This window comes from Dipodomys merriami, unplaced genomic scaffold (assembly GCF_024711535.1).
Source record: "Dipodomys merriami isolate MVZ:Mamm:240054 unplaced genomic scaffold, mDipMer1.0.p SCAF_5, whole genome shotgun sequence".
In the NCBI taxonomy this organism is placed as follows: domain Eukaryota; kingdom Metazoa; phylum Chordata; class Mammalia; order Rodentia; family Heteromyidae; genus Dipodomys; species Dipodomys merriami.
In genome coordinates this window covers 29,067,477-29,084,839 of record NW_027206068.1, presented here as the reverse complement: position 1 = coordinate 29,084,839, position 17,363 = coordinate 29,067,477, and the positions used below count along the sequence as shown (strand labels likewise).

Here is a 17,363-nt window from a genome sequence, read left to right as displayed (position 1 = left end):
TTGCAAAGTTTCAGCTTCCTCGCCTGCCAGGTGGATGCAGTAGCATGTACTCACCCCCAGGGCATCTGTGAGAGAGAGCACGGGAGGCAGGGGCTTAGAGCAGGTGCTACTGCACTCCCAGCATATGTCCCAGGCAGGCTGGTCGCAGCTTCAGGGGCTTATTATTCTAGCAGACTTTCTATTTTAGTGCTTACTTATTTTCTTGACCTATACTGCCTAACTCCACATTTTTAACATTATGCTTGAAGGGGCACAAGTGGTCACCACCTTCTGATCCCCGCTGCTCCTCTCTTTTTCTCTGCATCTCTCAGCTTGTCTCTGGCTTTCCGTCCCCTTTACCCTTTCCATTTCTTTCTCTCATCAGCCTCTTCTCTCTGACAAAAGAACAGTCAGACTTTTGCCAAACAGAACCCTCAGATCCATCCTAGAGTGTCCTGGGAGGCCGAGGAAGCAGAGCATGCTCTCTGACAGCTGGAGGCTGTCTGGTTGTCAGTGTTCTGTGGCAGAGTTCAGCCATGGAGCCATGTCAAGGGAGGAAACTTGTACTCTATCTATAAACTTCAAAACAAAACGTCAGTTCCATAGATATGTTACTTAGAAGGACTCAGTGTTAAGCTATAGCATAGCAATTACATTTTTATTTCTATTTCAATGGACGTAAAAAGTTCTGAAATGTACTTTTTAGCATTTGAACTAGCAAGCCCCAGGCTTGCTAGTGTCACACATTCTACCACTTAAGCCACACCTCCAGTCCTGTTTGGTCTAGTTATTATCTTTTTTTTTCTTTTTTTATTGTGAGAATACTGTACAGAGGGGTTACAATTACATGGGCAAGATAACGAGTACATTTCTTATCAAGCATTGTTGCCTCCTCGTTGTTTCCCCTTCCCATCCTTCCCATACTCCCCCCTGGTCTGGTTATTTTCAAGATAGAGTCTCTCTTTATGCTCATGCTAACCTTTCCAGGCCAGCCTGGAGTGTGATTCCCCTATTTTTGGCAATGGAATGCAGGACATGCACTACCATATCTAGCCATTTTGCTTCCCCTGTAGCTCGGGGTACACTACCATCTCTACCTGTTGGTCAAGATGGAATCTCACAAAATTTTCTCAAACGTTGATTCCCCATTCTGCCTCTAAAGTAGCTAGGATTACAGGTTTGAGTGAGCACACCCAGCTTGATAAACTACTTTTATATCTATCATCTCAGTTGATGTTTATATTCTGTATATAATAAACTTTTTACAAGAAAGTGTATTTTTATATTCAACATATGTTAACTCAATGCTTTCTTTCTTCTTCTTTATTGAGATTAAGTGATTACAGATTCCATAAATTTCACAAAATTCACAGTATTATGGGATAGATACTTAAAGTCACAAACGTATTTTAACCTTCATGAGGCACATTGTCATTATGATGGTCTATAAAGCTTATGGACTCTACAAACTTTGATACTACAGCTATTTTTTCCAAATCAGGTGTTATGTACACTTTTTTCCTTTTGCTTAATGCCAGCTGTTCCCTCTTTCTCTATCATTCTCTCTCCCATCACTGCCCTTGAGTTGCTTAGTTCACTTTCATCCATGTCCACTGCAACTGGTGGGCCCCTCTGTTGTATTTTCCAGTTTCCCTCTGATTCTGCGCCCACCTCCTAGCTTCCCTCAGATGTGCACATGGATATACCATATGTGAGGTCAAGAACATGGAGTCACCTAGAAATGATATGACAAATTAAGAAGAGGTCCGTTGTTTCTTGAGTCCCATGTACTTTGTCATATCTTCTTGCATTTTGAATTTAATATCTGTATATCAGGGAGACCATGTGCTGTTTGTCTCTCTGATCTTGGCTTACCTTGCTCAACATGATTTGTTCTAGTTCCATCCATTTCCCTGCAAATGCCATTATTTTGTCCTTCCTAATGGCTGCATAATATTCCATTGAATATAGGTTGTACAATTTTTTGATCCATTCATTTGTAGTGGGGCATCTGGGTTATTTCCATATCCTGGCTATTGTGAATAGTTCAGCAATGAACATGGAGGTGCATGTGTCCTTGTATCGTGGTTCTGTTGGTCAGGGTAGATGCCTAGGAGTGGTATGGCTGAGTCATAGGAAAGGTTAATATTTTGCTTTCTAAGGAACCTCCAGACTGCTTTCCAGAGTGGTTGTATTTGTTTACATTCCCACCAGCAGTGCAGTAGGATTCTTCTTTCTCTGTATCCCTACCAGCATTTGTCATCGGCTGAATTTAGGATATAGGCCATTCTGACTGCAGGGTAAAGTGGTGTCTCAGGGTTATTTTTATTTGCATTTCCTTTATAGACAGGGATAATGAACATTTTCTCATGTGTTTCTTTGCATTTTTATCTCTTCTGAGAAGTCTCTCTTTACTTCCCTTGCCCATTTAATGATTTAGGAGGAATTAGTTTCTTGAGTTCCCTGTATATAATGGATATTAGGCCTTTCTTTGATATATAGCTGGTAAATATCTTTTCCCAGTTAGTTGGCTGGCTTTCTAATTTGAAAGCTATGTCTTTACCTGTGCAGAAACTTTTTATTTTAAGGTAGTCCCATTTATCAGGTCTCTCCAATTTCTTGTGACCCTGGAACTCTGTTCAGGAAGTTCCTGCCTGTGCTTATACATTCTAGTGTGTCTCCTATTCTGTCCTGCAGTCATTTTAAAGTTTCGGGTTTGATGTTGAGGCCTTTAATCCATTTTGAGTTGATAGTAATGTATGGTGACACGATGGGGTCCAGAGACTCCACAGTTAAAAACAAAAAACAGACACACAGGCTAAAGGTCCTTGCATTTTTGAAGCTGACAGTCTACTGGACACAGCTCATCACGCAATTAACACACAAATAGTGAGAAATGCTCTGAAAACTGGACCTACACTGCCTGACTCCACATTTTTAACATTTGTTATTCTCTCTCTGTTTGAAGGAGCATGAGTAGTCACGACCTCTGATCCTCTGTCTCTCTGTCTCTGTCTCTGTCTGTCTCTGTCTCTCTCTGTGTCTCTGTCTCGGTCTTTCTGTCTTTCTGTCTCTCTGTCTCTCTCTGTCTCTCTGTCTCTGTCTCTGTCTCTGTCTCTGTCTCTGTCTCTGTCTCTGTCTCTGTCTCTCTCTCTCTCTCTCTCTCTCTCTCTCTGGACCAAGTAGGAGGCCGCAGGACTGGGGTTGCTGCTGCAGGTTGGGTAGAGGGGAAGGTGATATTTGAGACACATGTATGGGCCTCAGCAGCTCATTGGTGAGACCCAGTCTGGACCCAGAACTTGGTCTTCTGATAGCCCGTGCGTATGCTCTTTCCATTACCTCACCCCTGGCTCTCTAGCCCACTCCTGTGATAAACATTAGTCTCTGATTAGATACAATAGATAATCCTATTTAGTTTCTGCTCACAAATACTTTGATTAAATAAAAATCTTTCATGTGAGTTTCTCCTTTAAAAAATATAATGATGCGTTAAAATTCAGGCACCATAATTGATTCTTAATACCTTCATTTCCCTTTGCCTTGTGTCAGCTATGTTGCTTTCCTTCTATATGTGATAGCTAAACTTAAATAAATAAAGAAGATTTTACCTTTCTGAAACTTGGCTACCCAGAAACCTTATCTTTCTGGGACTTTGCCCAAAACTAGTAAGTAACAAATAGCTTACCTTTCTAAGTAAATACAATCATACTATTGCTCTTACCTGAGAGTCTTACTGCTATGCCACATAACCCCAAACAGCAAGCATTCATTTACACGTAACTTTTCAGTTTTGGTTGGGTGCAGCCAGGATGCTGGTCTCCCTTGGGTCCCTCCTGCAGATCGGTCATGGGAAGGTATAACTCTTGTTGAATGACCTAAGAGATGGTCAGTCACATACATCTGTGTCACACAGGCTAAAAGTCCTTGCATTTGTGGAGCTTATAGTCTACTAGCTTATAGTCTACAAGCCTGAGTGACGGTGACAGCGAGGAGCTGCCTGGTTATCACATTTCCCCCAGGGTCCACAGCATGGAAGCCACACTGCTTTACAGGGTATCTTGTGTAACAAGAAAGAAGAACAGGGAAATTGCCACGCCTTTTCAGATGAACTCCTTTGCACCATTCTCTGTTGTTCCAAACATATTCAAGGGCCAGCCCTGATTCAGCAAGTGGGGGAGACAGATTCCTCATCGCCAAGGGAGAAGCCATGTTCCCATGCAAGCATGAGAGGAATGGTGTTGACTGGGTTTGAAGGCAAACAATCACCCTCAGCTATACACACTCATAAATGCTCACACACCACAGGGCCAGAAAGTGACAACTGACTTTTTTTTTACCTCATTCCAAAAGTAGTCGTTTTGCATATTATTTCCCAGGTCAGAACCCACCACAAGGCCATCCCTATTGGTTAATACTTATGCAACAAAGTGCAGGGAAAGACAACTCATTTTATACTCGGGCACCCTGGTTTTAACTTTCTGTTCTATCTTGGGAAAATCACTGAAGATCTGAAAACACTTGTTTTCCCCTAGAAGTTGGGATGCCTGGCATGTATCTTATAGGATGGTTGTGGAGAAAAGTGAGATGGATTTTATGAAACATATAGTATGTCATACAAAGGTAATAGAAGCCCCTCACTGCCCTCCCTTTCCTCACTCCAGAACTTGCAACATCTTCTATGCCACCATGCTGTGATATGGTAAGAGAAGCAGGTGTAGACCAACACCTTTGTCATAGTGTTATTGGATTTAGAAGATGAACTGATTGCCTGGGGACAACTTGCTTCACCTCACTAGGTCTTGTTTTCCACAGCTGCAAAATACTGATTATAATGGTGTCTCGTTGACAAGGCTATAGGAAATAATAAAATAAACACAGAGTCTGTCACATAGGAAGCACCTAATAGCTAGCTTCTGAATCTATAAAGTGATTATTGTTACTATTATTTAGTCCATTGCCTCGCTCTGGAGCAGGCTGAAGGGGAAACAAAGGAGGAGGCTACAATGCTTGATAAGAAATGTACTCATTATCTTGCCCATGTAATTGTAACCCCTCTGTACAGTATTTTCACAATAAAAATAAATAAAATTTTTTAAAAATCCCCTATGGCACTTTCCCTTCTAACAGTCCAGGGAACCCTTTCAGGTTGGGATGCTTTAGGAAAAGTATCCCAAACCCTAAGAATGAACAAAACTTGGGTTGCCTTCTACAGGGCTCTAAGAGTTGCACTTTGGGCTTCTCTACATTGCAAGTGAGACTCAAGGAGTCTAATCTTCTGCTTCTTATTTCCCATAGTAGAGAGCAATTGAAGGGACAATGGCATAGGAAGAGTTAATAGATTCAGAGTCCTTACCTCCAATATAGCAAGAGAGAAGAGTGAATAATGTTACCAGGACAGAGTTCTCCTCTAAGTTACCCTGTCCTACACCCTCCCCACTCCTAGACTGGTTCAGATGTCTTGTGGTATCTGAGCACTTCACTGACCCTCTCCTCTTCCTCTTCTGAGTCTTACTTACACCTCTCATCAGGGTGCCATGAGGTGTGAGATTACTCTGCTTATAAATAACCCGGCATCTGATCTCTGCTGATAACCCATCCTAGGAGAAGTTGGCCTTCTCTAGTGTGGACCTAGGAAAAACCTCTCTCTGTTTCAGGGTAGGGGGTTGGGGAGGGATGAGGGGGGAAGGGGCTCTTTTATGCCAAACCAGACTAAACAAGTACCCAAGCATTTCTCACCTCATTTGCACAAAATGCCCCTCTCACATGCTCTACTCTGGTCTTTGCTTTCTGTCCCCATGGTCACAACACTTGAGCTAAAGTCAGATTAACTTTTCAGGCTACTCCCTCCAGCCAACCCTGACACCAGCCTCTTCCACCTCGTGTATGTGGATGCAATTGCCATAGCCATCGTTGGATTTTCAGTGACCATCTCAATGGCCAAGACCTTGGCAAATAAACATGGCTACCAGGTTGATGGTAATCAGGTAAAAACCAGCTACACTTTTGTCATACAGTGGTGTCATACTTCTATAATTACCATGTTCTGGTATTGAGGACAAATGAACTCGATTTCTCTGTCTTGATAGAAAACGCTTTGTTGGAGTAATGAAGATATTTAAAACATACATTTATTCCAAAGTATAACTTGTGTTACTTATGAGCAGCAGGTAATTAAACTCTGAGGAGTGGAGTCTTCCTCCCTTCCTCACTTCAGGAAAAGGAGTTCACCTAGCACAGTGAAGTTTGGGATATGAAGTATATAGCTGCCATATTCCTACAGATGGTTTCCTTAAGTTTAGATAGGACATGGTAGACTCCACAGCCTGAGAGTCAAATATCTCTCCAGAATCATTTTTGCTCATCAGGAAGACCTAGGTCTGTTCATTAAACCTTGACTCTGTGATTCATCACCCAAATTCCACAGTATTCTGTTTGAAGCCAGTTTTTGTTTTTGTTTTACAACATAGCTACAGATAGGGTATTGGATCCAAACACCATGAGCTATAATCTTTTCATGACAGATTAATTTCCCTGTGCATTTCTAGGGAGAAATCTAAGGTTCCACATCTTTGCTAAATTCAGTGATCAATAGAAATCCCTAAACAGCCCAGGAGCAGGACTTCCTGATCCCAGGAAAACATGGGCAGTAAATATACATCAAAGTCTTTCTTTTAAACAACAAAATTATTTTCCCTTTTACTGCATTATTTTTCTTTTTGTAAAAAGCTTTGTGAAGGGGAAAATTTTAAGAAATAGGTTGCATAGGAATCAGAGCATTTATCTCCAACACAATAAAAATCCAAAGTGGTTTTTTTTCTCCCACCATAAAATATGTCATAATTTCTATTTTGAGTTTATACTAAAGAGTTTCTTGTATCTGAAGGAATATCGAAGAGGTAGCTTGTACTGTTTCTGAAGTGCTTTTCTGTCTAAAGAGTAAGCTATATCTTCTGTGTTTTTTTTTCACATGAAAAAGGAGCTCATTGCCCTAGGACTGTGCAATTCCATTGGATCTCTCTTCCAGACCTTTTCCATTTCTTGCTCCTTGTCTCGAAGCCTGGTTCAGGAGGGAACTGGAGGGAAGACTCAAGTATGTATACAAAATGCCTCTTTGAACCAGTGGTTTGGGTAGTAATTAAATGTTAGTCACTTGATCCCATTCTGAACCCAAACAAAGATGCTCTGCCTGCAGATCCATGCTATAGTGAGCTGTGTAGTGAATCAGAGAAAGGCATGATTGGGTGAAGCAAGTCACAAGAAACTGAATCTCTAGGACAGAGGTATATTTTCCAGTTGAATTGGAAAGCTATACAACATTCCGATTGCTACCAGTAACCCTCAAAGTTCAGACATGAGAGACTGTCCCTGAAAGCTTGACACCAAGCATGGGCAGGAAACCAGCACATCCAGTAGAACTTTCTACAGTGATCAAAATGTTCAGTCTTTGCATAACCCAATATGGCAGCACCTTGCGACTCTTGAGCATTTGAAATGTAGCTAGTGTAACTAAGAGCTGAAATCTTTTTATGTTTATTTTAGTCTTTAAACGTTCTAATAATTGCATGTGGCAAGTAGCTACCTTTTGGGACAGCAAGTGATTGTCTGAAACCTTCTATCCCTAATGGGGTTTAGGTTGGTATCAGATATCGTTCTTCTTCCTATGACAAAAGCATTTCTCTGAAGATACCCAAGCATTTCAGTCTCTGTTTGAAAGGTAGAAGATGAGCAATCAAGCCAGATGCTGGTAGCTCTCACCTGTAATCCTAGCTATTCAGGAGACTGAGATCTGAAGCTTGTGGTTCAAAGCCAGACCAGACAGAAAAGTCTGTGACACTCTTATCTCCAATAAACCACCAGAAAACTGGAAGTGGCGCTGTAGCTCAAGTGGTAGAGTGCTAGCCTTGAGCTGAAGAGCTGAGAGATAGTGCCCAAGCAAGCCCCACTTCCGACCAAAATAATAATAATAACAATAATAATAGGAGCAAACACTTCAAAGAGGGATAGGGATAGAGCGTAAGTTTATGAAATGGAGATGGTTTGGATGACTGATTTGAATCCATATTTTCTTGATTTTCCCACAATGATTATGGAAAAAATAAGACCAACCTATGCTCTGCCTCTTATTCTAGTCTCCTAATATCCCTTCCCCTGTGTTTTCTCTCATCAGCTTGCAGGTTGTTTGGCCTCATTAATGATTCTGCTGGTCATACTAGCCACTGGATTCCTCTTTGAGTCGTTACCCCAGGTGTGTAATATGTAGAATCTTGCTATTTTATTTATTTTTATTTTGGTGGCCATCCTATGGGCTTTTACTATAATCTTAGCAAGATGGTATGGGAAAGAGCCAAGGCTAGAACTAAGATCTTGCTCATAACCAACTGGTAGCTACCAGGAGAGCTTGGGAAAGCCTTCTCAAAATCCCTTTGTCTCATTTTCCTTATCCGCAAAGAAGGGGTTGGAGTGGCTGACTTCCAGAGTCTCTATTTGACTTGTAACCTTACACCTTTATTAAAGGCGTGAGAATGTCTCAACACATACAAAATTTATTTGCTGAGATAGTAGTCCAGGAGAGAAGAGGAAAATGGAAAGAAAATCCTAAGAAAGAAGACCATGGGTGAAATACTTCTCCTGCCACGTTTAATTCTAAGGTTCTTGACTGCCACACTGTGTGGTTGGATAACTAAGACGCAAGGCTTGGTTCTTTTAAGGCCCATGGCTCATGGCTCCAAAGATGCCCTAAGTGCCACATAGGAAGTGAGTGGAGAGAAGAGGTAAGAGGGCAGCAGGAAGGACAGTGAAGGGCCCTGCAAGGGGGTTGTGTGGAGAGGGGAGACATGGGTGGTGTACTGTGTTTCAGGCTGTGCTGTCAGCCATTGTGATCGTCAACCTGAAAGGAATGTTTATGCAGTTCTCAGACCTCCCCTTCTTCTGGAGAACCAGCAAAATAGAGCTGGTAAGTGAAGGGATGGTTAGGCTCACCTATCACAGCAACAATGGTTATTGATGTTAAGGAAAATGTGAGATAGAGAAGAATGCAGTTAGTTGTTCTTTGTTCTGTCCAGTTAGGCAAGATAAGCTCTGTGCGTATGTGGGTGCATGCACATGTGCGCACATGTCTGTTGGTACTAGGGCTTGAATTCAAGGCTGGGCACTGTCCCTTAGCTTTTTTGCTCAAGGCTAGTACTCTACTACCTAAGCCACAGCTCCATTTCCAGCTTTTTTTTTTTTTGGGTGGTGGTGGTGGTTAATTGGAGTCTCACAGATTTTCCTATCCAGACTGGCTTCAAACCATGATCCTCAGGCCTCAGCTTCCTGAGTAGCTAGGATTATACTACTTGGCTTTGTGTGCTTCATTTTTTTGGGGGGGGGGGTCCGGTTGTGGAGCCTAAACTCTGGGCCTGGGCAATGTCCCTCAGCTCTTCAGCTCAAGGCTAGCGCTCTACCACTTGAGCCACAGCGCCACTTCCGGCTCTTTTTCTTTTTGCTTATGTGGTGCTGAGGAATCGAACCCAGGGCCTCAGGCATGCAAGGCAAGCGCTCTACCACTGAGCCACTTTCCCAGCCCCTGTGTGCTTCATTATAACGTGCTTCTTTATAACATGTTCTGACTTTCACTTAGACCATCTGGCTGACCACTTTCGTGTCCTCCTTGTTCCTGGGATTGGACTACGGTTTGATTACTGCTGTCATCATTGCTCTGCTGACTGTGATTTATAGAACACAGAGGTGGGTATCCATCTTGAAGTGGCTGTGAGTGTCCTTCCTGAGATTACAAGGTTGACTGTAAGCATAAGCTATTGAAAGTAGAGTCCTTTGGTTATTATTAGTTAGTGTGAGTGGTATAACATTCATGTGGCCCACTGACTAAATAAACAGAATGTCAAATAAAAAGCTCCATATAGTGTCTCAGCCTGTATTTCTAGCTATGCAGGAGTCAGAGATCAGGGCATTAGGATCAAAGCCAGTCCAGACAAAAAAAAGTTCTCAAAGTTGATTGTAGTAGTGTGTACCTGTTTTCTAAACTTCAGGGAAAATAGGATGGCTTGGCATGGTGGTGCACTTCTGTCATCCCTAGCAACAAGAGAAATCACCAATAGGAGGATCACAGCAATGCAAGCTTTGGCATAGAGTGCAAATAACTAATGAAAAAAGTTGTTAGAAGTGTGACAGTTCCCTAGGTACTCTTCCTCTATTCTGGGCCACTATAACCTATCATCTTTCTTCCTGGGAGGAAGCTAAGCCCAGTAAGTTAGGTATCAAATACTTCAAAAAAAATCTGTTGGCATTAAAAAACATCACCACAAAGATAGAGAGAACTTTAGAATCAGATGAAACTGGGTTCAGATCTTGGCTATACTTGGGTGAGCTCTGTGATTAAACATAACTTCCGTGCTGCGTGTGTAAGAAGGGACTCATACTGGCTACCTTAAATAGTTATCGCAAATTTAAATGAGAAGGCATGTAGAGACGTTTGCACAGTGCCTGACTCATTGATGGTCTTGCTGGGGTTGGCCATCACTCAGGATGCTTGTTTATTATCAGCTGCTACATATCAGGAGGTGGTTACAAGACAATCATTTCATTCAGCAAGTAGATCCTAAGCACCACACCCATGCAGTATGGATACTAGAAATGTGATGGAGTGTTAACTTCTGCCCCCAGAGAGCTTGCAGTTTGGTGCCGTAAAAGTAATTATAATTTTCCTTAAATAAAATGGATATTTGTTGAGTGTGTTATGTTCCAAGGAAGGCATTAAACTCTCAGGATATTGCAGTAAATAAGACACAGGTCTTCCCTCCAAAAAGGTTCCATTTCCCTAAGGATGACAGCCACATAATAATGATAATGCAAATAATGGTAATGAAGCAGTGGTGGTGCTAAATTATCAGTTACTTATCTGTCAGATATTTACAAATACTTACACTTTTACATTTCATCCTTACAACAACCCAAAGACTCTTACTTAGCCCTACTCCACAGTAAGGAAACTAAGTCCTCATGTGATTGGGTAACTTTCCCAAGATCACTGTGTAATATGACAATGACACAGACGTGGGTTTGTATGAATCTAGAGACTGACATTTAGGCCACAGTTTATCATCTTCCATCATAACTGTGAAATATAATTACATGTGCCTTGGTAGGTGTAAGTGAAGTACTACAGTATCAGCGATACTGTAATAAAACCCATGGGAGCTTATGAAAGAGATTCCCTTACCCCTAGTGTCAGTAAGAAAGTAAATGGGGACTGACTTTTGCTGGGAGCAATCAGATTGAAGCCTACACAAATCAGGTGCCAGCGTGCTCTGGCTAGTCAAGACAGCCCACGCCTCCTCTGCCTGTTGAAATCCTCATCCTTGGAAGCCCAGCTTCCCCAGTCAGAGGGACCTCAGTTCCCATGAATAATCACAGTGTCGCTCCATGCACAACACAATGGCACTGGGAATATGCTATGCATGAGACCTTCCGCCAAGGCACCAGGCCACGATCAAGCATCCTGGAATTTACTAGCAAATCTATACACGCCATGTTTAAATCACATGCTGTCACTCTCTGTCTCTAGTCCGAGCTACAAAGTCCTGGGACAGCTTCCTGACACTGATGTGTACATTGACATAGACGCATACGTGGAGGTAGGACCTTTTTCCGGTATATTAATAAAGATGTCGTATGGTGTGATTGTCTAATAAGTGTTTTTATCCAAGACAAAAAAGAGAAAGTGAAAGGGGGTAGAGGAAAGCCTTCCCAATTTTTATATTCATGTTCACTTTGGAGGAGGGAGGCAATTGCACTTCTCATTCTGAAATACATTCTAATATGTGAACGTGTTCTCTGTTTCACTTCTCAGGTGAAAGAAATTCCTGGAATAAAGATATTCCAAATAAATGCTCCAATTTACTATGCAAATAGTGACTTATACAGCAATGCATTAATAAGAAAGGTGAGTCACAAGAAATTATTAGTACTTGCTCTCAGCAGGGGACTTGTGGATTGGCTGGGCTGGCAGGGCCGTTTGAATGTCTCCCTAACACTATCACGCCATTTCATTGTCCTTCTCCTTTATTTTCTTTCTCTTTATTGACTTAGTGTACATTGAATATAATGACCATATTTGCTCACCGTGCCTCCTTCTATACTTAGGCCCCCCCACTGTCTCTCCCCACCCACCCCAGAACATGTTTCAGCATCCTGGTGTCCATTTTGTCAAATGGTTTGTTTATTGTTCAAAGGAGTTACACCTCCCTCCTTTTTTGACTGTGATAAAGTATACATGACTTAAATTTACCATTTAAACATTCTCAGTGAGTGACAATAAATACATTTGTATGGTTGTGCAGCTATTGCCACTACTCATTTTTTAAAATAACATGTGTATACATGTTCCCTTAAGACAGTGAAAGAATATAGCCGGGCACCGGTGGCTCACACCTGTAATCCTAGCTATTCAGGAGGCTGAGATCTGAGGATCGCAGTTCAAAGCCAGCCTAGGCAGGAAAGTCCATGAGACTCTTATCTCCAATAAACCACTAGAAAACCAGAAGTGACGCTGTGGCTCAAGTGGTAGAGTGCTCGCCTTGAGCTAAAGAGCACAAGGACAGCGCCCAAGCCCAGAGTTCAAGCCCCACGACTAACCAAAAAAAAGAAAAAAGAAAAAGAAAATGAAAAAATAATCTTAAATTTTCTTTGGGGGATATGTGGGTTTCTTCGGTTTTGTTTATAATTTAACCCCAACTATCAACTGACAAAGTCTTAAATATAAGCATCTGAGAAACCTAAGTGGTAAATAGCACTCTAAAACCTCTCTTCGATGATTTGAGAAAGGAAAAATTAAGAAAAGCTATTAATATTCTCTTATGGAGTAACTTAATTCAGGTTATCAAAGGCAAAGTAGAACAGGACTAGGCACAGAAAGTTCCATGGGGAGAGAATTGAAGATTTGGTGGAATTTGAGTGGTTCCCTGGCAGCTATAAAGTGATATTATAACATTGCTGTTTTGTGAAGACTGGAGTGAACCCAGCTCTCATAATGGGTGCAAGAAGAAAGGCCATGAGAAAGTATGCTAAGGAGGTCGGAAATGCAAGCATGGCCAACGCGACAGTGGTCAAAGTGGTGAGTTGAGGTCTTTGTACGATCACTTCTCTTTGCCTCTTGGTCTGCAGTGCCTCCCATCTTTCCTCATGGTTGAAACCTAAGCACAGCATGAAGTTACTAATAGGGTAAAGCCTGGAAATAATCTATCCTCTATGCATTAAAAGTATGTCATAAACTGGCCGCCAGTGGCTCATGCCTGTAATCCTACCTACTCAGGAGGCTGAGATCTGAGGATCACAGTTCACAACCAGCCTGGGCAGCAAAGTCCATGAGACTCTTATCTCCAATAAACCACTAGAAAATCAGAAATAGTGTTGTGGCTCAAGCAGTAGAGTGCTCACCTTGAGCTGAAGAGTGCAGGGACAGCACTCAAGCCTAGAGTTCAAGCCCCACAACCGACAAAAAAAAAAGTATGTCATAAGATTAGTTATGAGGATACTCTTGAAATAAATATTGAATACAATGCTTTGAAAAAAATAAAAATTAACTAGGAGGAAAACAGACCCAGGGCTTGAACTTGGGGCCTGGGAACTGTACCTGAGTTTTTATGCTCAAGGCTAGCACTCTACCACTTGAGCCACGGCTCCACTTTTGGCTTTTAGTGGTTAATTGGTCATAAAAATCTCGTGGACATTCCTGCCTGGGTTGGCTTCAAACAATGATCCTCAGATCTCAGCCTTCTGAGATCTAGAATTAGAGGCATGAGTCACTGGCACTGCCAACTCTTAAAAAAAAAAAAAGAAGAAAAAGAAAGAGAAATACTACACACTCTCTAATGGTAAATTGGAACTTTGTTATAGATTTAGTCAGCTGATAGATGAAAAGCTCGAAGACTTGTTTTTGCTGTTCAAATTTATGGTAACTCATGCTTGAGACGTTAGAACCATTTTAGAAGTTATCACAAAATGGAGAAGTTGACTAAGAAGTGTAGATTGTGTTAGATTAAAAAATGTGGAGCAAGCTGGGCGCTGGTGGCTCACGCCTGTAATCCTAGCTACTCAGGAGGCTGAGATCTGAGGATTGCGGTTCAAAGCCAGCCCAGGCAGGAGAGACCGTGAGACTCCTATCTCCAATAAACCACCAGAAAACCAGAAGTGGCGCTGTAGTTCAAGTGGTAGAGCGCTTGCCTTGAGCTGAAGAGCAACACCCAGGCCCAGAGTTCAAGCCCCACGACCGACCAAAAAAAATAAAAAATGTGGAGCAGTGGGAAGAGATGAAAAAGAAGTTGAGCTAAAACTAAGTGTTCTGTACATGTACATTTTGTCATATTATGAAGCTGAATATAACAAATATTCTAGAAGGAATGTGGCATAGGCAGTAACTTGCAGATATAAGGGCTGATTTCCCATTAGAAATCCAAAACCAAAAGTTGTAAATGGACTTCTGATTTGATTTCATTTTTGACAAAGGATGCAGAAGGTACCAAGCCTGAAGAAGATGGCACTAAGCCTGAGGAGGAGGAGGATGAAGTAAAATATCCTCCAATTGTCATCAAAAACACATTTCCTGAAGAACTACAAAGATTCATGCCTCCCAGAGAGACTGTCCACACTATCATCCTGGATTTTACACAAGTCAATTTTATTGATTCTGTTGGAGTAAAAACTCTGGCAGGGGTAAGCATCACCTTGACCCTACTCTCTGTGGCCACTCTCCTATCAGTCACTGCAGAGAACTGGACTACAGGCCTTTGTCACGCTGTGTTGTTGTTGTTTCAACTTTTGATTATGCAAAAAAATTAAGCATACATAAGTGAAGAGCATGGCATACTGAATCTCCATGTAGCTGTCACTCAGCTTCAATAATTACAAATCTGTGGACAATCTGATTTCATTTATACCTTTCACCTACTTTCTCTTATTTTAACACATGCCTGTTATCACTTCATCTGTCAAATATTTCAGTTGTCTGTCTCTATAAGATTCTTTTTAAAAACCTAAGGCCACACCTAAGTAAATTTTAATATTTTTTGTGCCAAGTCCTGGGGCTTGAATTCAGAGCCTAGTTCTGTCCCATTGTGGGCACTCTACCACTTGAACTCTAGCTTTCTGGTGGTTAATTGAAGATAATAGTCTCAAGGACTTTCCTACCTGGGTGGCTTTCAATCATGATCCTCAGATCTCAGCCTCCTGAGTTACCGGTACAGGAGCTACTGGTGCCCAGCAATTTTAATATTTTTGATACCACTAATTATCACTGTGGGAAAAATTTTTTTAACTACAAAATTACTTTTCACGGATTAGCTAAAAATGCTAATTATTGAAGCTGAGTAACACAAGGTAAAAAAAAAGAGTTTTCATATCCTCAAACGTATATTGGTAGAAAATGGCTTGTGAGTGGCAGAAGCTAGAGAAACTAAACTTTATTTCAACATTATTACAGATTGTAAAGGAATACGGAGATGTCGGTATTTATGTATATTTAGCAGGATGCAGTGGTGAGTACACCTTTAAGATGGAATGTCTTGGCATTCTAGTTTTTTTTTAATTTTACATTTGCAATAGCAAACATTAGTGATATGAGTGGGGTTCATGGTAATAATTCCATTCATGTGTACAGTGTGCAATGGTTTTAGAATACCTTGCCTGCTATTGTTTTATATTATATTTTGATTAAAATAGTCCTTAAAAATTAAATTCATGGGGTTGGAGTTGTGGCTCGGGGGGGAAAGCACCAGCCAGTGTGCAAAACTATTATGTCTGGGGCTGGGAAGGTGGCTGAGTGGTAGAGTGCTTGCCTTGCATGCATGAAGCCCTGGGTTTGATTCCTCAGCACCACATAAGCAGAAAAAATACGGAAGTGGCACTGTGACTAAAGTGGTAGAGTGCTAGCCTTGAGCTAAATTGCTGAGGAACAGTGCCCAGGCCCAGAGTTCAAGGCCCACAACTGACTAAATAAATAAATAAATAAATAAATAAATAAATAAATAAATAAATAAATAAATAAATGTTACATCTGACTTCAAGTCCCAGTATTAGACCAAAAAAAAAAAGAAAAAAAGAAAGAAATTCATACGTACCTATTATCCTAGCACTCAGGAAGCTATGGCAGGAGGGTCACAGAGAGACTGACAGAAGGGATGATTGGAAAAGAGCAGAAATCTACATTACAAATGCCTTTGCCTTAGATGCTGCAAGTACAGCAAAATGTACATCTATATCACTTTGGTCATCACAAAATTGTTTATAAAAGCAAACAACTGAATAAAACTCGTGTCAACTGAAAAAAAAATGGCTAAAAACTCAAGATTATATCTGTGTAACCAAACAGCAGATAGTTTAAAATAGCAAAAATAGTTTAAAATAATTTGTTCAGTGTATTTTTTGGTAATAAGGAAAATGTTTGTTTTTGCTTTTGTTTGGTTTTGAGACAGGTTCTCATTATATAGCTCAGGCTGGCCTCAAAGTCACAATTCTCTGCCTCATCCTCCCAAGGGCTGGGATTACAGGTGTGCACTATCACAACAGCCAGAATATATATTCATATTTATTTATATTTGCATTGAGATCCTGGCAGAATACACCAAATAGTAATAATAGTAGCTTTCTGGGGATGGAGAGGTATGATGTGATGAAGACAGTGATTGGAGTGAGAGTTTACAGCATTTTCATGTTTATGCTATATGAAAGTATTACTTTTACTGTTCAGGACCAAAATCAAGGGAGTGAAATAACTTTCTTCTTATTTCTTTTGTCCAGCACAAGTAGTGAATGACCTCACTCGGAATAGGTTTTTTGAAAATCCTGCCTTACAGGAGCTGTTATTCTACAGTATCCATGATGCAGTCCTAGGCAGCCAGCATCGAGAAGCACTGGAACAAGAAGCCTCAGCTTCTCCTCCCCAGGAGGACCTGGAGCCCAACACCACTCCCACCACGCCTGAGGCATAGAGGAGGGTCTCAGGCTGGGAGAGGGTTGTTGGAGCGCCTCACCTAAAACTCAACCCATCCATCCATCCATTTGAAATAATAGATCCCAGCTTTTTTTTTTTTTTTTTTTTTGGTAAGGATCAATGCTAGTAGACAAGGCTTGATTTGGAGGGTGAATGATGCATATAGCAAGATGTATCTTACTTGTGTTCTTTTTAATTGAATATTTCAAAGATAGTGGCCTCTTGCCTGCACTTACTGTGTAGTGACATTTCTGTGACTCTTTAGTATTATCTTTGCAAGCTAAGGACATAAAATTTTCTGTGTTTAAGTACTTTACCCACAAATGGGATATGCTGTCACCAGAAAGGTAGTAAATCTTTGGTTCTGTACTCAAGGAATTGGACTGTGTGCTGTTTATAC

The 17,363-nt window shown here is 41.2% G+C and overlaps 1 protein-coding gene across 1 annotated transcript in view; it reads left to right on the top strand.

Annotated features, from left to right (window-relative positions):
- Slc26a5 (solute carrier family 26 member 5) overlaps positions 1 to 16,961 on the top strand; it is a 45,513-nt gene extending 28,552 nt beyond the window's left edge. Inside the window, exons 9-19 of the mRNA XM_069997261.1 lie at positions 5,816 to 5,963; positions 6,956 to 7,069; positions 8,147 to 8,224; positions 8,837 to 8,932; positions 9,599 to 9,705; positions 11,543 to 11,612; positions 11,828 to 11,920; positions 12,983 to 13,090; positions 14,482 to 14,688; positions 15,455 to 15,509; positions 16,771 to 16,961. Of these exons, the coding sequence (XP_069853362.1) occupies positions 5,816 to 5,963; positions 6,956 to 7,069; positions 8,147 to 8,224; positions 8,837 to 8,932; positions 9,599 to 9,705; positions 11,543 to 11,612; positions 11,828 to 11,920; positions 12,983 to 13,090; positions 14,482 to 14,688; positions 15,455 to 15,509; positions 16,771 to 16,961 (1,267 nt within the window). The remainder of the gene's footprint in view (positions 1 to 5,815; positions 5,964 to 6,955; positions 7,070 to 8,146; positions 8,225 to 8,836; positions 8,933 to 9,598; positions 9,706 to 11,542; positions 11,613 to 11,827; positions 11,921 to 12,982; positions 13,091 to 14,481; positions 14,689 to 15,454; positions 15,510 to 16,770) is intronic.
- The last annotated feature ends 402 nt before the right edge of the window (positions 16,962 to 17,363 follow it).